This window comes from Lepidochelys kempii, chromosome 8 (assembly GCF_965140285.1).
Source record: "Lepidochelys kempii isolate rLepKem1 chromosome 8, rLepKem1.hap1, whole genome shotgun sequence".
NCBI classification, from domain to species: Eukaryota; Metazoa; Chordata; order Testudines; family Cheloniidae; genus Lepidochelys; species Lepidochelys kempii.
In genome coordinates, this window is record NC_136387.1 from 104,627,712 (window position 1) to 104,649,269 (window position 21,558).

Below are 21,558 nucleotides of genomic sequence, written 5' to 3' on the forward strand. Positions count from 1 at the left end.
GGATGGAGTACTGGTTCTGACATTTGGCTAGGAAGAGCTCCTTAGATAACTTTGGAAAGAGCAGTTTCAGTGGAATACAAGGGGGTGGGAGCCAGGATGGAGTTGGAGGAGAGGAATGCCAGATAGCAATTGTAATCAGTGTGTTCAATGAGCTTAGACATGAAAGGGAGATGGGGTGGTAGTTGGCAAAGCAAGTGAGGTTGAGCGAGCTTTTTTAAGATAGGAGAGATTATAGCATGTCTGTATAGTGAAGGGAAAGAGCCAGAAGAGAATGAGAAGTTAAGGAGAAGAAGGTTAAGGGGGTGGGGATGAGAGTTGGCACGAGGGACATCAGGAGATGAGATGGGGTCACTAGGGCAAGTGGAGAGGTTAGAAGAGAGCAGGCAAGAAACTTCCTTTCCTGTTAGACACAGGAGGAGAGAGAAGGAGGAATGGGATGGCCGTGTTGTATTTTGTCAGTTTTCTCTTGGAAGAAATCTGTAAAAAAATTTCTGTGTGGAGAGAGGTGGTAATAGTAGAAGGGGGGAAGGGTTTTAAGAGTGACTCAAAGATGGCAAAAAGGGGCTGAAGTGAGAGGGGCAGAAGTGGTGGTCGGGACTGGTGAGAGAGATATGAAGAGAATGGGGACGGAAGGAGGACTGCATTTTGGGCAAATGTCACCAGACCTGAGGAGGCAGAGGATGGTGTGGATGAGAGACCTGGATTTGTGTTGGGAGGAAGGGGGAAATTGGGATGGAGAGAGAAAAGATGCAGGTAGAGCTGGTGGGAAATTGAGCAGGATGAGGAGGACTAGGGTGGGGAAGTGGAGCAAATAGTAGGAGGAAGGAGGTGGACAGATACTGCCGTGCAAAAGAGGAATGTGGTGAGCTGTGGGTCAGAGGCAGATGGACAAGGTTATAAAATAAATAAATAAACTTAAGGTCATGCTTATGGGAGCTGCCCCTCACATAACTGGAATGTGTTGTCCCACCCTGCCAGGGATGGGGGAAGAACGTGCCTGGACTCCACCACCGAGAGGATCTGGGGTGGGGGACACACCGGGTTAAGAGCAGTTCCCTGGTGTTTGTAGAATTCCCCCACAGGTAGCTAGAGTGCATTGTCCCACCCGCCAAGAAGGGGTATTGGTAGTCCACAGGTAAGAATGCTTATTTGTAAAACATGACTTTTTAAAACTGAACAGTATACCTTTAAATCTTTCAGAGTAGCAGCCGTGTTAGTCTGTATTCGCAAAAAGAAATGGAGTACTTGTGGCACCTTAGAAACTAACAAATTTATTTGAGCATAAGCTTTCGTGAGCTATAGCTCACTTCATCGGATGCATTCAGTGGAAAATCTTTAAATCTTTGACTCATTTTGCAACACACAACAACCACAGCGTGTCTAATACAGTGAAGTGTTTTTTTCACAGTAGTTAAGACAAAGTACTTTTTCTCTACTTCGTTTATATTATTTTCCTTGGAAACCAAATATTTTGTGAACTATTTAAAAGAAGGGGGGAAAAAAGACTTCAGTCCCCAAACACAGCTTGATATGCTTCATGTGGTTTTAAATTGATGTTTTTGGTATGTGAAGTGTCCAGGCTTTAACTAACAAAAGGCAGGAAATTCAGAGTTCTGGCTGAAACTCTGTCTTCAGTTCATCCCCTTGCACCCTGATGTTGCAGCATGCGCGTAATCCCTGACCCTGCAGTTCTCACGCAAGCAAAATTGACAAAGGTGTCTGGGAGTTTTGACTAAGTAAAGTCTCTGCAGCATTACTATCACCAAGTGTTTAAGCATGACAAGTCAGACCCTCCTCCCCACAAAAAAGCATGTGGTTGGTTTTTTTAAAAAAAATTCATGATTTAAAAACAAAAACAGGTTGTTTTATTTGACTTCTGGGTTTGAGCCCTTTACATTTGAATCACATTTTTCCAGTTTTTTCCACAACTATGAGGCTTAAACATAATTTTTCCTAAAAATGAAAGTTAAGAATCTCAATTCCAGGCCTTGAGGAGCTGGGACTTGAAGAAAAACACCAAATATTGCATGAGTTGGTCACATTGGATTGGACCCCTGGTATGCAGAATCACTCGTTGCTCAAAGCTCCCCTGATGTAGTTATAGGAGAGCTGCTGTGCCTGGTCTCAATACCGTGATCTTGAGGCTAGAAAGGCGTTTTAGGGCTTGTCTATACTTAATGCTGCAGTGTGGAGCTGCGTCGCTGTAGTGTTAGTGAAGATGGTACTGGCACTGGTGGGAGAAGTTCTCCTGTTGGCATAGGCACTCCACCTCCCCGAGAGGCAGTAGTTATGTTGACATAGCGTTGCCTACAGTGGGAGTTTGGTCAACATAAATGTGTCGCTCAGGGTGCCACACCCCTGAGTGAGGTAGTTATAGCGACATAGGTTTGTCGTATAGACCAGGGCTTAGTCAGAATTCTGAGTTTCCTTCTATTTGTTAACATCAGTCAGATTCTCAGTGTTGTTTTTCACATCCCACATATGTTAGAGTGTTTCCTTGTAGTGATGCTGATTTAAAAAAAATTATGCAGAAGTGCACAAGATTGATTACAACGCACATTGCAGAATTAATTGAGACTATTCTTATGAAGCCATTGGTTCGTTGTGTGTATATCTGTTTTGACAGTTTAAGGCCTGGTCCTATTTAAGCTTGCATGTAGTCACATTAACTTCTATGGATGCGGATGCTTAAAATTAAACACGTGTATAAGTGTTTTGCAGGATTGGGCCCAAATCATGGTTTTCTTAAATACAAATGGTTTGAAGTTTCTTTCGAGTAAAGCACCAAAGCTGTGTTTTGGGGAAGAAAGTTGTAAATTCCATCTGTATTTTCTATCCCTTCAGTTTTTCCTTCTCTCACTTGACATGACTTCATTACTAATTCATTCTTCCTCAGAAAGCAGGACACTATGAACTAATAGCCTGCAAATTTAACAAACCCCAAAACACAAACTTTGCATTGTCCCATTCTCCTAAAGGTGGAATGCTCTGTGTTGGCCTACAAGGGACTCCAATTTGATGTCTAGTTGCCATCTGCTCCCTGAGCCCCATAGGGAATGGGAGCACTGTCAATTCAGAAAGCTAGTGGGGAAAGAGGAATTCATACTGTCGGTCAGTAGTGACCAGCTGTTTGGGTGGCATAAATGGACTGAGAAGAGTTGTATCCAATCTCCTTGCACCAAAAGGATGCAAACCATCAAGCAGGCTGAGTATAATGCTGGAGTGGAAGAAACAAGGAATCAGCAAGGCTCAGACAAACTTGCAAGACCTGGCTGGGAGTGGGGAGAAGGAAGTAGATTATAGTAAAGAAGAAAAACTGCTTTAAATTGAAAACAGCATGGAATGAAAGCATTATAATTGGACACACTAAAATAACACTGACTTGAAGACAGAAGCCAAGGTTTTCAAAAATAGGAGCCTAACTTTAGGCTCCCAAGTCCATGTTTAGGACAATTTCAGGTCAGCCTTAGAAAATGGTCAAATATGCCTAAGTGAAGGTGACTGGATTTTAAGTTCCTACTTGCTGAAGTTTCTTGAAAATGAGACCGTCTCCTTGGTTACTTTTAAGTAACAAAAGTTTTAAAAAGTCCAATTTTTAGCCACCCTGGTAGAAATTACCAATAAGATTCTGGGGCAGAAATTAAATCTTCCTCTATTTGTACAGTGCAGGGCACAATCACTGCTCAAGAATTGATACTGCCTAGTGGGAGTTAATACGCTCTGGGTGTAGACGTTGGACTCTGCTTCTGCTGAATTGATTGAAGTCTCACTTTAGAGTTGCTCTTGCTATTGGCTGTGACAGCAATAAGGTACTTTGTTTCCTCCATGCATATGCAATCACTCCATTCCAGTATTAGTTTGCAGTATCTAAAGTTCTTATTTTCATTGTGCCTAAATCTGGGTTGTTGGTGCAGATGGATGGTGCATGCAGTTTATAAAGTTTGTTTCTGTTGGTTAGACTGTTTTTTCTTTCTCTTTTTCTATTACTATAATGACAGGAAAAATGGTTATCAAGGTCAGTTGCATAAATACACTGGGAGTGTTTTCCGGCTCCAGCAAAATAATCTCATTTCCTGGAATATTTTAAGCATGGATCTGAATATGTAGTGAGCTTCCTCAAGCCTTTCTTCAAAAATGTACATTGCAGTAGCACATTGTTATTACCATACACCAGCAGCTGAAACCTAGTCTATAGTAAATTGTTTCTGGCTATCAGGCCAGTAAATGAATAAACACATTTTAGTTAGCTGGAACATCATGGAAAAGGGGAAAGGATGGAATAGGACAAATCTTGACCAGAGAAGATATTGAAGCTATTGAGCAAGGTGTAGGAAGACACTTTTCTTTTTCCTTTCCATTCCTCACCTTTCCACACACTTTTTTAAAATCTGGGTGCTGACTAATGTTGCCATTATGTAACCCTTCACAGAGCAGTGCAAACTGATTTGTGTGACCCCCTTGTAAAGTAGATACCCTCCACACGTGTGCACACACAACTACCTCTTTTAGAGATGGGCGAAAGACAGAATTTGTGACCTGACCAAGGCCACAGGTGAATTGCTGGCAGAGCTACAGATATACCTCTGGATGTTCTGTATTTTGGTCCTATGCTCAACCACTAGGTCACATTGCTTGTCTGATCACACCAGAAAGTTTGGCCAACTACTATAAATAGCTGCAACTTCCTACAGCATACTAGGACTGTGGGCTCGATAATTAACTTTTTTTTTAAATCCCCTGATTGGACCCCTCTATGATCCCTTGTGCAGGGTCTCTTGAGCTTCATATTTGAGAGACACTTGCCTGCTCCACCCCATTGCTATAATGTGCTCTGTTACAGTTCTTTTCATGACTTCCACATAGGTAACTTCATCACATCTTTCAGAGTAACAGCCGTGTTAGTCTGTATTTGCAAAAAGAAAAGGAGGACTTGTGGCACCTTAGAGACTAACCAATTTATTTGAGCATGAGCTTTCGTGAGCTACAGCTCACTTCATCGGATGCATACCATGGAAACTGCAGCAGACATTATATACACACAGACCGTGAAACAATACCTCCTCCCACCCCACTCTCCTGTTAGTAATAGCTTATCTAAAGTGATCACTAGCTCACGAAAGCTCATGCTCAAATAAATTGGTTAGTCTCTAAGGTGCCACAAGTACTCCTTTTCTTTTTGCGAATACAGACTAACACGGCTGTTACTCTGAAACCTCTCCTTACAATGTGTATGATAATCAAGTTGGGCCATTTCCAGCACAAATCCAGGTTTTCTCACCCTCCGCGCCCCCCCCCCCCCCCCCCGCCACACACACACAAACTCACTCTCCTGCTGGTAATAGCCCATCATTGTAAAGAGAGTGGTCACTTTGGATGGGCTATTACCAGCAGGAGAGTGAGTTTGGGGGGGGGGGTACAGAGGGTGAGAAAACCTGGATTTGTGCTGGAAATGGCCCAACTTGAAGATCACTTTAGATAAGCTATTACCAGCAGGAGAGTGGGGTGGGAGGAGGTATTGTTTCACGGTCTGTGTGTATATAATGTCTTCTGCAGTTTCCACAGTATGCATCCGATGAAGTGAGCTGTAGTTCATGAAAGCTTATGCTCAAATAAATTGGTTCGTCTCTAAGGTGCCACAAGTCCTCCTTTTCTTTCATCACATCTGATGCCCTGCAACGTACTTGTGTAACACACACGCTCAGCAGGGGGTTATGCAGGTCCCTCCTCATCCCTGAGTGACCTGGCACATCCCAAGTTCAAACATCCAATGTTTGCTTTTCAACCTTGATTATTTACTATTTGTGTGGTGCCAGCAGTGTGGTAGGCATTTCTGAGATGTAAGAGATAAGACCATTGCCTTGAGCAGCTTGGACTAGATGGCTTACATACACATTTTAGTTTTAAATTGTACATTTCTTAAATAATAATGCAGAGCTTTTTTAATTAACTTTAAAAACAGTAAAACAACCCTGTAACCTGAGCTACAGCATGGCAATTTGCATTAGCTGATATCTGAGCTTATGCTAAAATTGTGTTTTGGTATTCCAAGCCTGCGTATTTGGAGCTGATAAAGCAGTTATAAAAACTGGTAGGTGCCCAGTCCATAGAGCTAATTATGCCTGCTGGGACAGAAGGGTAGGTTGGCTGGCTAGAATAGCCTAGTTTTCTTGCAGACAAGAGTCTTGAGCAGGGGTCTCAAACTCAATTTACCTTAGGCCCAGTGCCAGTCCTGCGATCCTCCCAGTGGGCTGGTCACGTCACTGAAGATGGTGTTCAGAAAAGAAAACGTTTATATTGTATTTTTTATTTTGAATTTCTTAGAAAATAATAAAACTGTCGCACAACTTTATACAATTCTTCACCTGCCAGAGAGTTTTTAGTGTTTGCCAGGCACCTGGCAATGCTTCAGTTCTGTCCGTTTGTTGATGTTTGGCCTCAGTGACTGAGCAGTTGAAACCTTCAGGATTGCAGCAAGGTGGGCATCAGATAGTTGGGTTGGGTATTTTGACTTGCTTATATTCATTGTGGGGAAAAAGTGACACTGCCTCCATGGCTGATTCTGCCCGGCAACTAATGATGCTGCCTCCATGGCTGACTCTGCCCAGTGATTAGTGATGGTATCTTTGTCCCTCTCCCCCAGCCAATGCGGGGGGGGGGGGCGGGAGGGGAGGGCACCAGCAGCAGTGGGGAGGTTCTCGGGCCGCAGATGGCCTGTGGGCTGGGACTTTGAGAACCCTGGTCTTGAGTCTAGTCAATCACAGAGGCTGATGAATTTGATGGATGTCTGGTTAAAATATGGAAAGTGAACACTGTGCTTGGTTTTCCTTTAAAATGGGCTATTTTAAAACTCTTTTTTGATATTCATAAAGTCCAGTGTGTAAAAAGCTGATCTTACCTTTATTATTAAACACAAGGATTAATTTGTACTTACCTCTAGCATTAGGAATGATGTGGGTCTGCAAGCTTCTTACCCTTGATGCTGCCAGAATCCTGGGCCAATGCCTGTAGTTCTTTGGTTTTATTATGCTTGCTTGCCCAAATCCATGCTTCAACCTCTCCATGCTGTTCCATATCATGCAGTCAGGCATTATCTTTAACATCCCTTTCTTAGTTTACGTCTCTGTTACACTGTAAGATCAACTCTATCACTCAGTTTGGTACCTCTCTCCTCCCTGCCTCCCTTCCCAGTCCCTCGATTCAGTTTCTTGCTGCTATTCATTCTGCATCTGCTATTGCTAAATGTTTTTTTCTTCAGTTCTCATTCTTCACTTCTCACCCAGTTCATCATTTTAAATGTCCTTTCAAAACGTATTGTCCTTTTCCCCACCTCCTTAATGCTAGTGCTGTACTGCATTGACATTTTTGCTACCAAATGGGAAATACTGTGTGTGTACCATTGCTTGACTTGCTGCTCTGTTTCCACGGTAATCCTCACCCAATACTTTAGTTTTGAAGGTGTTATATAAATAAGGTTTGTTGGCAGTGTTGTGTAGCCATGCTGTTCCCAGGATCTGAGCGAGAAAACGGTAGGTGAGGTAATACCTTTTATTGGACCAACTTCTGTGCATCAGATGCCTCAGTAACAACTATATGGGTGAAACCAGACAATAGCTATGCTCTTGAATGAACTTGCACAGAAAAATAAGACAGAAACACCATATCCCCCGTGGGCAAACACTTTTCACAAGGCAATCACTCCATATCTGATCTCTCAGTTCTCATGTTCAAATGAAACCTGCATAATACCTTCAAAAGATGAGCCTGAGAATTTAAATTCATAACTCTGCTGGAAACTAAAAATGTGAACTTCTCAGAGACACTGGTTTTATGGCTCATTACAACAATTTGTAACTCACCCTACTGCCTGCTATCCCTTAACTGCCCAGTGAGTGTGAACCCCTTATGTTTAACAATCAGTCTCACTGTGTATTTAGTTCAGACACTTTGGTTAACTTCCCCATACCTGAGGAAGAGCTCTGTGTAGCTCGAATGCTTGTCCCTTCCACCAGTTGGTCCAGTAAAAGATATTACTTCACTTACCCTAAGTTACATTAGACACAAGGTATGTCTACACTATGAAATCAGGTCGAATTTATAGAAGTCGGTTTTGTAGAAAGCAGTTTTGTACAGTTGACTGATTGTGTGTGTCCCCACACAAATGCTCTAAGTGCATGTAGTCAGCAGAGTGAGTCCACAGTACCGAGGCAACCGTCGACTTCTGGAGCGTTGTACTGTGGGTGGCTATCCCATAGTTCCCGCAGTCTCCGCCACCCATTTGAATTCTGGGTAGAAATCCCAGTGCCTGATGGGGCTAAAACATTGTCGCGAGTGGTTCTGGGTACATATCGTCAGGCCCCCGTTCCCTCCCTCCCTCCGTGAAAGCAAGGGCAGACAATCGTTTGCGCCTTTTTTCTTGAGTTACCTGTGCAGACGCCATACCACGGCAAGCATGGAGCCCGCTCAGCTCACCGTCACCGTATGTCTCCTGGGTGCTGACAGACGTGGTACTGCATTGCTACACAGCAGCAGTTAATTGCCTTTTGGGAGCAGACAGTGCAGTATGACTGGTAGCCGTCATCGACGTAGTCCTGGGTGCTCTTTTAATCGGGTGCCTGGGCAAACATGGCAGTGATTCAGCCAGGTCATTTCCCTTGTTTCGTCTCGTGGCGATTCAGTCCTACTGGCAGTGTGCTGTCTTTTAACCGCCAGCCAGCAGAAGATGATGGCTAGTTGTCATACTGCACCGTCTTCTGCTGAGCACCCAGGAGGAGATAATGGCTAGCGGTCGTACTGCACAGTCTGCTGCCAGCAAGATTATAAAGATAGATGAAGTGGCTCAAAACAAGAAATAGACCAGATTTGTTTTGTATTCATTTTCTCCTCCCTCCCTCCTTCCCTCTGTGAAATCAACGTCCTGCTAAACCCACTTTGAGTTCTGTCCTCGAGGGGGGCCATTCAGTTTCTCGCAAAGCCACCCCCTTTATTGATTTTAATTCCCTGTAAGCCAACCCTGTAAGTCATGTCATCAGTTGCCCCTTCCTCTGTCAGGGCAATGGCAGACAATCGTTCCGCGCCTTTTTTCTGTGTAGACGCCGTACCACAGCAAGCATGGAGCCCACTCAGATCACTTTGGCAATTAGGAGCACATTAAACACCACGCGCATTATCCAGCAGCATATGCAGCACCAGAACCTGGCAAAGCGATACTGGGCAGATAAGCGACGTCAGCGCAGTGACGTGAGTGATGAGGACATGGACACAGACTTCTCTCAAAGCACGGCCCCTGGCAATGTGGGCATCATGGTGTTAATGGGGCAGTTTCATGCGGTGGAATGCTGATTCTGGGCTTGGGAAACAAGCACAGACTGGTGGAACCGCATAGTGTTGCAGGTCTGGGATGATTCCCAGTGGTTGTGAAACTTTTGCATGCGTAAGGGCACTTTCATGGAACTTTCTGACTTGCTTTCCCCTGCCCTGAGGCGCAAGAATACCAAGATGAGAGCAGCCCTCACAGTTGAGAAGCGAATGGCGATAGTCCTGTGGAAGCTTGCAACGCCAGGCAGCTACCGGTCCGTCGGGAATCAATTTGGAGTGGGCAAATCTACTGTGGGGGCTGCAGTGATGCAAGTAGCCAACGCAATCAAAGATCTGCTGATATCAAGGGTAGTGACCCTGGGAAATGTGCAGGTCATAGTGGATGGCTTTGCTGCAATGGGATTCCCTAACTATGGTGGGGCCACAGACAGAACCCATATCCCTATCTTGGCACCGGAGCACCAAGCCGCCGAGTACATAAACCGCAAGGGGTACTTTTCAATAGTGCTGCAAGCACTGGTGGATCACAAGGGGCGTTTCACCAACATCAACGTGGGATGGCCGGGAAAGGTACATGATGCTTGCACCTTCAGGAACTCTGGTCTGTTTCAAAAGCTGCAAGAAGGGACTTTACTCCCAGACCGGAAAATAACTGTTGGGGATGTTGAAATGCCTATATGTATCCTTGGGGACCCAGCCTACCCCTTAATGCCATGGCTCATGAAGCCATACACAGGCAGCTTGGACAGTAGTCAGGAGCTGTTCAACTACAGGCTGAGCAAGTGCAGAATGGTGGTAAAATGTGCATTTGGATGTTTAAAAGCACGCTGGCGCAGTTTACTGACTTGGTTAGACCTCAGCGAAACCAATATTCCCACTGTTGTTACTGCTTGCTGTGCGCTCCACAATATCTGTGAGAGTAAGGGGAAGATGTTCATGGTGGGGTGGGAGGTTGAGGCAAATCTCCTGGCTGCTGGTTTTGCACAGCCAGACACCAGGGCGGTTTGAGCACAGGAGGGCATGGTGTGCATCAGAGAAGCTTTGAAAACCAGTTTCATGACTGGACAGGCTAGGATGTGAAAGTTCTGTTTGTTTCTCCTTGATGAAACCCACCGCCCCTTGGTTCACTCTACTTCCCTGTAAGCTAACCACCCTCCCCTCCTCCCTTCGATCTCCACTTGCAGAGGCAATAAAGTCATTGTTGCTTCACATTCATGCATTCTTTATTCATTCGTCACACAAATTGGGGGATGACTACCAAGGTAGCCCAGGAGGGGTGGTGGAGGAGAGAAGCACCAGGAGGGGTGGTGGAGGAGGGAAGGACAAGGCCACACAGCACTTTAAACGTTTAAAACGTTAAAACTTATTGAATGGCAGCCTTCTGTTGCTTGGGCAATCCTCTGGGGTGGAGTGGCCGGGTGGCCGGAGGCCCCCCCACCGCGTTCTTGAGCGTCTGGGTGAGGAGGCTATTGGTTACACAGGGGCTGTAGCGGCGGTCTGTGCTCCTGCTGCCTTTCCTGCAGCTCAACCATATGCTGGAGCATATTGGTTTGATCCTCCAGCAGCCTCAGCATTGAATCCTGCCTCCTCTCATCACGCTGCCGCCACCTTTCAGCTTCAGCCCTCTCTTCAGCCCGCCACCTCTCCTCACAGTCATTTTGTGCTTTCCTGCACTCTGACATTGTCTGCCTCCATGCATTCATCTGTGCTATGTCAGTGTGGGAGGACAGCGTGAGCTCAGAGAACATTTCATCACAAGTGTGTTTTTTTCACCTTCTAATCTTCACTGACCTCTGGGAAGAAGAAGATCCTGTGATCGTTGAAACACATGCAACTGGTGAAGAAAAAAAAAGAGGCAGTGGTATTTAAAAAGACACATTTTCTAGAACAATGGCTACACTCTTTCACGGTAAACCTTGCTGTTAACATTACATACACAGCACATATGCTTTCGTTCCAAGGTCGCATTTTGCCTCTTCACCCCCACCCCCCATGGCTAACAGCGGGGAACATTTCTGTTCAGCCACAGGCAAATAGCCCAGCAGGAACGGGCACCTGTGAATGTCTCCTTAAGAAAAGCACCCTATTTCAACCAGGTGACCATGAATGATATCGCTCTCCTGAGGATAACACAGAGAGAAAGAACAGATGTTGTTTGAATGCCAGCAAACATACACTGCAATGCTTTGTTCTACAATGATTCCCGAGTATGTGCTACTGGCCTGGTGTGGTAAAGTGTCCTACTATGGTGGGTGGAATAAGGCTGCCCTCCCTAGAAACCTTTTGCAAAGGCTTTGGGAGTACATCCAGGAGAGCCGCAAATGCCAGGGTAAATTAATCATTAAACATGCTTGCTTTTAAACCATGTGTAGTATTTTAAAAGGCACACTCACCAGGTCCCTTCTCCGCCTGGCAGGTCCGGGAGGCAGCCTTGGGTGGGTTCGGGGGGCACTGCCTCCAGGTCCAGGGTGAGAAACAGTTCCTGGCTGTCGGGAAAACCGGTTTCTCCGCTTGCTTGCTGTGAGCTATCTACAACTTCATCATCATCATCTTCCTCATCCACAAAACCTGCTTCTGTGTTGCCTCCATCTTCATTGAAGGAGTCAGATAACACGGCTGGGGTCGTGGTGGCTGAACCCCCTAAAATTGCATGCAGCTCATCATAGAAGCGGCATGTTTGGGGCTCTGACCCAGAGCGGCTGTTTGCCTCTCTGGTTTTCTGGTAGGCTTGCCTCAGCTCCTTACGTTTCACGCGGCATTGCTTCGGGTCCCTGTTATGGCCTCTGTCCTTCATGCCCTGGGAGATTTTGACAAATGTTTTGGCATTTCGAAAACTGGAACGGAGTTCTCATAGCACGGATTCCTCTCCCCATACAGTGATCAGATCCCATACCTACCATTTGGTCCATGCTGGAGCTCTTTTGCGATTCTGGGACTCCATCATGGTCACCTCTGCTGATGAGCTCTGGCCAGCATGGCAAGCTGCAGGTGACCATGCAAACAGGAAATTGAAATTCAAAAGTTCGCGGGCCTTTTCCTGTCTACCTGGCCAGTGCATCTGAGTTGAGAGTGCTGTCCAGAGCGGTCACAATAGAGCTCTCTGGGATAGTTCCCGGAGGTCAATACTGTCGAATTGCATCCACAGTACCCCAAATTCGACCCGGCAAGGCCGATTTAAGCACTAATCCACTTGTCAGAGGTGGATTAAGGAAATCCATTTTAAGAGCTCTTTAAGTCGTAAAAAGGGCTTCATCGTGTGGACGGGTGCAGGTTTCCATCGATTTAATGCTGCTAAATTCGACCTAAACTCCTAGTGTAGACCAGGGCTATGTGAATAACGTAGCTGGAGTCACCCGGAAGAGAACTCACGTTGAGTCACTTTAGTCTTCTTGTCTGGGGTAGAGTACAGGGGTCGACTGGACAGCGATCTGCAGTTGATTTGGTGGGTCTTTACTAGACCCGGTAAATCAACTGCCGGTGGATCGATCTCAGTGCATCCCTGCGGTAGTGTAGACCCGCCCTGAGGCGTAACATAAGATCATACTATAGGTGAGTAGTGTAACAGATAAGAGTGTCTGGGATGGCCTTGCTGAAGGTGACTTAACTGAATTGTTCTGTGAACAGAGACCCTGAATTCAGTCCTGGATCACATTTGTGTGACTGCGGAGGGAATCAACAGTGCAGCAGAGAACAGTTTTGAAACTGACTGTGCTGCTGTTATAGCTGCTAGACCTGCACTTTAAGTGTATTTTAGTGGGATGATCTGGTGCGTTCATTTTTGCTTTCCTGTGTGCACCCTGATTGTGTCTGAATCAGACACTCATGCTGTTCTGTCAAGTGTTGCCAACTCTTTATGATTTTATCCAAATCTATCAATATTGGTGTCTTTAATAAAGTCCCAGCAGGAGTCATGTGATTGCCAGGTGCTCTGTTCTCAGTTACATTTTTTTTTAATTTGTTGTTCACAGGGGAAAACCTTGAAAACATGAATCCTAAAGGCTAACAACCAGAAAGGTTCTGTTTATTTGCCAGCACTTATTATTTTTCAAAATCTCATGGTATTTTAGGGCCCGACTCATGACTTTTGAATGCTTAGGGTTGACAGTACAGCTATAGATAACCTGTAGGGAAGCAGAACGACTTAAATTGTGCTCACATTATCCCTTGCTGCAGTGCAGTAAAGGATTATTTTGCTTGCTCTGTCGTGTAACATGAACCTTTGCTATCGCAAGTCTGACCAGGAATCTGAGTTTGAGCCACAGCGGGTACAGGCTTGATCATGCTCCTGCGCAATTGATATTTTGAGGAGCCTACCCTCTTGGGACTGGGATGAGGAAAGAACACTAAAAAGAGGTGTAATATAAACTTGGTTGTGTTGAACCATCATGCTTAGCTGTCACTTTGACGGCAAGACCATGGCTAGATTTCACTGTGAATAAATGTGTGGGAACAGTATATTTTTACCTTAACTGCAATACTAGGATCTGTTTCATGCCAGTGCTAATCTTGTTGCATTGAGTCATAATGAAGGGAAAACATATGAAACTAAATAACTTCTTTGGATATCTAACAAATGAGTTTAACAGAACCCTGCTCTCTTGTTATTGTTAGTTTTGTAATCTAATTATGATCAGTATCTCTTGCGCTGCAGGTTAATGATACAGAGTTTGAATATCTGTCATGATATTTCTCAGTTTTGCTGTGAGGTCTCTTTATAAAACTTCTCCCAGCAACATCCTTTCCTTTCATGCTCTCTCACAGCCTGACGTGATCTATCCCCCACTTGCATGTACACACATAGGATATATGTACACTACAATTAGACTCCTGCGACTGGCCCAGGCCAGCTGACTTGGGCTTAGGCTGCAAGGCTATTTAATTGTAGTGTAGACATCTGGGCTCTGGTTGGAGCCCTGGCTCTAGGACCCTGTGAGGTGGGAGGGTCCCAGGGCTTGGGCTGCATCCTGAGCTGGAAGCCTATGCAATTAAACAACCCTGCAGCCCGAGTCAGCTTAATTGCAGCGTAGACATACTCATACGTACTGCGGTTGTTCCCCTGCAGTGTTGCTTTGAGACAACCGCTGTGCTGCAGCCACACTCATTTTGTGTCGGAAAGTACTGGCACCAAAATGTTTCGGGGACATAATGAAGTCCAGTGTTCCTCAAGTAAGAAGGACTTTTCCTCCTTCAGCATATTCTTATCACACAGAGCTTGTTTGTGGTTGCAGCAGGTGTGATAGACCCAGGCCAGTTGGATACAGCAGAGTAGCCTTATTGGGATCCAGGAAGTGGGTGGGCAAAGCCCGCCCACTGCTAAAGGATCCCCCCCCAGCCTAAGGGGGGGGTCCACAGGACCTGGAAAACCAATTAATTACGGGGGACAAATAATGAACAACAGGGACAGGAGTGCGGTCAAAGGGTTAAACGAAGGGAACCTGATAGGGACACCGAGCAGAGAACCCTGGACAGCGCCCACTGCTCCTCAAAGGCGTCAAGGGAGTCAGTGGACGCCGCCCAGAGGAACTCTGCCCGGAGGCGTGAACGGACAGAGGATCAGAAATAGGCCCCACAGTCGCAGGAGACTCCATTGGCCAACCTCCTCACCCTGGTTTTATAGATGGCCACTTTAGCCAGGGCCAGGAGGAGGTTGACCAGGAGGTCCCGCTACTTAGTGGGGCCACGGACAGGGAGTGCATAGATAAGGAGGTGAGGGGAGAAGTGCAACCAAAATCTTAACAAAATATTCGTGAGGAGCCGGAATAGGGGCTGCAACCTGGCGCACTCCAAGTAGACGTGCGCCAGGGTTTCCCTCATGCCGCAAAAGGGGCACGTGTCCGGGATTGGGGTGAACCGCGCCAAAAACACGCCCGTGCTCACGGCCCCGTGAAGGAGCCGCCAACTGATATCCCCGGCGGGCCTCGGGACTAAGGTGGAGTATAGGCTGGCCCACCGGGGGTACAGCAGAGTAGCAGAAGGCAGATATACTGGCCACTAGCTTAAGTTTTCTGTTCCCTGACTGACCAGAGCAGGGGCTGCTCCAGGCTAATGAGAACACCTGACTCCAATTAACCTGCAAAGAGTCAGGTGAGGCCATTAAGCTAATGTGACCACCTGACTCTAATTAAGGCCCTCTGATACTATAAAAGGGCTCACTCCAGTCAGGCAGAGGAGAGCCAGAGGAGAGGAAGTGCGGCTGAAGGGCTGGTTAATGGAGACACCCTCAAGCCATCGGTAAGGTAGCCCTAAGGTAAGGGTGAAGAAGAGAGGAGCGGGAGAGCTGTGGGGAAGTGGCCCAGGGAAATGTAGCAACTCTGGCAGTGAAAGGTCTGCTGCCAACAGCTGCTACCATTAGGGCCCCTGGGCTGGAACCCGGGGTAGAGGGCGGGCCCGGGTTCCCCCAACCTGCCACTGCAGAAACACCTCCTGGGAGGGGAAGACAGGCCCCTGTCAGGGCAGGAGGCTAAACTGTTTGGGAATAAGCCCATAGGGACAACAGAGACTGTGGGAGTTCTCTCATCAACCTCCATTGCTGGCTTATGATGAAAAAGGCTCAGTAGACTGTAATCCTGGCTCTAGAGAAAGAAGGGCTACGTGGAGGGTCACAGTGAGCCTCTGAGGCTAGCATAAACTGCCTAGAAGTGTGGGACCCACAGGGACAAGGACGGAGCTCTGCCACACAGGGTAAACAGCAAGTCTCTGGGACAAAGCTTCCTTTTCTTTGGTCGCACTGGCAAATCGGATGTAATGTTTGTAATTCTTTGTGTATACAACAGACCAGGAGATAAACACTAAAGGCTAAACAGCATTGTTCGGAAATGACTGGTAACTCTTGATTGGGGGCGGGGGGGGGGGAGGGGGACCATGTGACCCCCACACATCGCCTCTGGGCTGAGGAGCAACAGCAGAGCCAAGAATGCCAAGGCAGTGGCGAACAAGCGCCTCAGGGAGCATCTCATGGCAACTGTGCCCCAGATGCAGGGGGAGTCGCTGGCTGGCACCGGGCTACTTTGGGGAAGAGACAAGAGTGTGTCGGGGCGCATCTTGGAGCTGTGCTGCCTGCCCGCCCTGCCTGCGGAGCACCAGCCATGCAGAGGCAGCCCAGCTCAGGGAGCAGGGCAGGGAAGGCTGCTAGGCAGCCAGCCATTGCTATGGCTCCCACAGCGTGGAGAACAAGGGCCAGAGCGGGCTGGGTGGCTCCCACCAGCTTCTGATTTGCCTGCTCCTGGCAGAAGGCAATGGGTGCACCCCACAGTTTGAAAACCTTTGTGCTAATTGGAAGGCAGAAATCTTGGGGGGGCATGGTCATGTGCCCCCCCTCACACTCCTTCATGTTGCCTCTAGCATTGTTGGAGGGCTTTGGAAACTAGGCCGTCAAGCTGGCCCTGCTGCATTCCCAGCCTGGTCAACCCTAACCAAGAGGACGGCAGCTCTGTCTTCCTCCCTCTAATTAATTTTGGCCCCTCCTAGTCCCCACTTCACCACTTTACCCAGATATGTTTGGGGTATGATGGAGATACTTTTGTCCAGTCAGGAGGGTGTGATAGGCTGTGCTCTATTTGATCAGTGCCGATTTACACATTAGACCAGTGGTTCTCAACCAGGGTACATGTACCCCTGGGGATACACAGAGGTCTTCTGGGGGTACATGAACTCATCTAGAGATTTGCCTAGTTTTACAACAGGCTACATAAAAAGCACTAGTGAAGTCAGTACAAACTAAAATACAGACACTGACTTGTTTATACTGCTCTATAGACTATACACTGAAATGTAAGTACAATGTTTATATTTATAATTATATGGTAAAAATGAGGATGGCAGCAATTTTTCAGTAACCGTGTGCTGTGACGCTTTTGTGTCTGATTTTGTAAACGAGTAGTTTTTAATTGAGGTGAAACTTGGGGGAGGCAGGGAACACAGGACAAATCAGACTCCTGAAAGGGGTTCAGTAGTCTAGAAAGGTTGAGAGTCACTGCATTAGACAATCAAGATAATTAAACTTTGCTGTCCTTTAGCACCTTCCACCCCAGGATCTCAAAGACACTGGTGAACTCTGCCTCACATCCCCCTTGTGAGGTAGGTAAGGAGCATTACTCCAGTTTCCATGTAGGGAAACTGAGGCATAGAGGCTGAAGTGGCTAGGACACACAGCAGAGTAGGTTTAAATGATCAGTTTTCATCTTTGCCACAAGGCACTATGAACTCTTAAGTCCAGTGTTTAATGTATTTTAGTGATCTAAAAAGGGGGGTGATTAGTGAGATAGCGAAATTTGCAGATAGTTATTTAGGTTTGTCAGAACCAGAGGGAACTGTGAGGAACTTGAGAGAATGAGTAACAGGATGGCAAACAATTCACTACCAATAAATGCAAAATAATGCACATTGGAAGGGAAAATTTAAACTACTCATACACCTCACTGGGTTCTAAATCAACTATATCAATTCCAGAAAGGAACCTGGGTGACACTGTAGACAACTAAGTGAAGACCTCTGCTCAATGTGCTGCTGTGATATTTAAAAAAAAAAAAAAAAAAGGCTAATAAGATATTAGGCTGCATAGGGAATGGGATGGTGAATAATAAAGAGAATATTTTAATGTCTTCACATAAATCAGTGATTTAGCCTTATCTGGAATATCTCAAAATAAAATTGCAGAACTAGATGGGATTCAAAGAAGAGTGAGAATGATCAAGGGCCTGGAAAAACTGTCCTATGAAGAGAGTGGAAAAATTTGTATTCCTGACCTTAGAAAGGAGACTAATAAGAAAGAACATGATAAAACTATATAAAATGTGTGGTCTAGAGAAGGTAGATTGGGAACTTCTTTTCTCCCTGTCTCATAACAATAGAACAAAAGGATATTCAGTGTTGTTAACGGGGGGGAAACTCAACACCAATAAAAGGAAATACTTTTTCTCACATATAATTGAACTGTGGAACTCCCTGCCACAGGGAAAAGTTGAAGCCAGGAACTTAACAAGATTCAAAAAGGGACTAGATATTTATATGGATGTAAAGAATGTTCAGAGTTGCTATAATTAATGATTTTGTGGAAGGGATATAAAATCTCATGCTTCAGGTCTTAAGTCAATCTCTAACTCGGAGATCACGATGATGTGGGGGACAGATTACCTCATGTCTGCTTCCTGAAGGGTTCTTAAACCTTCCGTTGAAGCATCTGATGCTGGCCAGTGTTGGAGATACGAAACTGAAGTAGTTGGACTGTGGGTCTGATCCAGTCTGGCAATTCCAATGTTGTAAGGTTACACAGAAAACTAATCTCTGGGCTGTGAATAGAACCCAGCAGCCCTGACTCAGTTTGCTCCTCTAGCCACTGGACCAAGTATTTTCCCCTTCTGATTTATTTTTTAATCAGCATGTTAAGACCTGTCTGACTTGAGCTTGAAATGGGATAGACATTTTGTTCTGCAAACTGGTAAACGTGCCAGTAAACTATGTGGACGGGTTTTTAAGTCCTGATTAACACAAGGGCAAAGTTGCTGAGAATTTCAGTTGTTACACTTCCAGCAATGTAGGATGCATTCTTCCACCAAACGGGTATATACAAATGAGCAACCAGATAGTGAATTTTTAAATACAATTTTAGTGACACTTCTCCCTTCTCAACACTTTCTTTCCTTTTTGATGATGTCCGGATATTAAAGCACAGGTACTCTTTGCCTGTTTGGTCTGGAAAAGGCCAACGTTCCTGCAAAGCATTCTCCCTTGCCTTTATATTTCTGTCCCTACCCACAACTTTTAAGTCCCTTTTTGTTCCTTTCCTGTGTACATTAGCAGTCATTCTCTGTTGGCAGCATTGGATATTATAATACAAGGTAAATAATATCACCTTTCTCAGGTGATGAGATGACCTAAACTGGCAAAAATCTGTGTCCTAGACCAATCCCATAAATGGCGAACTGGTCCGCTTTCGTGAGACGGCCCGTCCTGACATGAGAAGATGGGAAATCAGTGTGGGGCCCCAAGTTGTTAAGCACGAAGCCAAAGAACTTTTTTTTTCTTTAATTCTTTTCAGATCTTTTAACTAGATTGGAAAGCTAGAAAATAACCTCTGTGTTCACGCTTCATCCTGATTGTTGCATAAGAGTAAAACCGAATTAATTGCAAGGTCAATACATGATGATGCATTGGCATGAAAATATGAACCTTTGGCCAGAGCATATTACAAGAGAAAGCAAATGCTAGGGAGAGACTATTGCGTGTGTGTACTCATGTCAGGTTCAGGTGGACTTCTGACTCTCAGGGCTCAGCAAGTGCAGTGAAATTAATTGACACTGTTTCTGTGGGGGTTTGCATCCCAGCCTAGCAGTAGAATTTCAACTGCCATATGCTGTTCTGAGTCCATCTTTTGTCTCCAAGGACAGGTAGATGTGTTGTCTCTTAAAAAAACACGCACCATAAAACTCTAAACTGAACTGTTAACATTTAGGTTATCTGTTTAAAAAAAATATTAATGGCAACTCTTGTTTTGTTTCTTCAGTATATCAACTGTGGTAATCTGGAACAGCTGTTAGACAGTAACCAGCATCTGCCCTGGATGGTGAGGGTGAAATTGGCATATGACATTGCTCTGGGACTCGGTTATCTTCACTATAAAGGCATTTTCCACCGGGATCTTACATCAAAGGTACCAAGTATATAACTAATGGAACTAATTTAAGGGATATATTGTGCTCTAAAAGCACCACTTTGCTGGCTAATATACTCAGCTCTTCATCCCCTTCCAACAATGAAGCTCTGTTACATAAAATGTCATTTAAGGGATTGTGAGAGAAAGTTGAAACAGTTTATAGGATTAAAATTATTGTACAGAACAAATGATGTTGAGAACAGTTTGTCCAGAAGCCTTAGAAGTGAGGTCACTTGTAAATGAGTTTGGATTAGGGTTTCTGAGAACGTGGCTGCAGAGCTCAGTTTTTAATTCCTAATTATGTTCAGTAATTTATTTAAAACCCTGGGCATTTAAGCATAAAAATCTAACAATTGGAATTGGATTAAAATCCTATAAGGAGTTGAGGTAGGGTGACCATATTTCCCAAAGAGAAAATGGCACACCCCCAGCTGCTTGCCCGAAGGCTCCCCTCTCCGCACGAGACTGTTTCCTGGTTGCTGGAACCCTGCAGGGGTCCTGCATGCTGGAACGCTGCTTTCCCCTCCCCCCAGCCCTACCTCCCGCCTGCAGGGGGCAGGCATCTCCACTTGCCCCCTTTGTACCACACCCCACTTTTTGACAAAAGTGGCATTTGTCATATTTGCTCTTGCCAACTGATCAATTCAGCAAGAGCAAATGGGACAAATGCCTCCTTTTGGGGGGGGAGGGGGAGTTGGTCTGGCCGGGACAGGGCTTAAAAAAGGGATTGTCCTTAAAAAAGGAAAGTGTAGAACAGTATTGGTCTCTCCACAGCTTTAACCTTAGTTATCTTCTTTACATCTCATTTTCAAACTTCCCCTTCTCTCCACCTAACTTCAGCAAGAGCAGACCAGTCTACCTAAAACGTCACATGCTCTGGAATGAGCTAAATAGTCCTATGGGGAAGAAGGGCTTAACTATGGGGAAATAGTGGGAGGAAGTCACATGTGGAGTCAGCAGGCCCTGGGAAGGAATAGTGTCTATATGGTATGGCTTGCAGGTCTGTTGGGACACCTGTCACTGAACAACTCGCTGATTTAAAAAATAAATAAAATAAATTCCCAGGTGAAAATAAAACAAAACAAAACTTGGAGCTAGATCTTTTTTAGACATATCACTTCAACAAAAAACTCAGAGTACTGCCAACTTCAAAAGATCAAAAAATGAATGAGTCAGACCCCAACAAATCAGGAGATTGGCCCTCCCAAACATGTGGTTATTCACAAAGAGATTATTATTTTTTTTTCTGTCTAATGATTGGTGAACTGCCCCTGTCCCTCCCCAGAGCAAGAGAATATGTTAATGCTGCATGCTCCCAAATGTATTGGCTATGAGGATTTTGGCCCTTGCTGCAGGAGTTCTCACCCCCACATCTGCCTGTCTGCTGCCCAGCAATAAACTGTGTTCCCCCCCCAACCTCCAAACCAATCTTGTGCCCCTAGTTTCCAAATCAGTTCTGCTCCCAGCCCCCATCAGTTCTGTCCTCACCCTCAACCAATCTGGTCCCAGTCAGTTCTGCCCCACCTCACACCCAGTCCCGAGCCCTCAGTTCAGTCCCCCCGCCTCACGTCTGCTTCTTCTGGGGTTCTTCC

The 21,558-nt window shown here is 45.6% G+C and overlaps 1 protein-coding gene across 5 annotated transcripts in view; it reads left to right on the top strand.

Annotated features, from left to right (window-relative positions):
- Positions 1 to 21,558, top strand: part of TESK2 (testis associated actin remodelling kinase 2) — a 121,570-nt gene that overhangs the window by 62,859 nt on the left and 37,153 nt on the right. For all 5 annotated transcript variants that reach the window (XM_073357891.1, XM_073357890.1, XM_073357892.1 and 2 more), the window contains one exon: positions 19,817 to 19,963. In XM_073357891.1, coding sequence (XP_073213992.1) covers positions 19,817 to 19,963 — 147 coding nt within the window. The remainder of the gene's footprint in view (positions 1 to 19,816; positions 19,964 to 21,558) is intronic.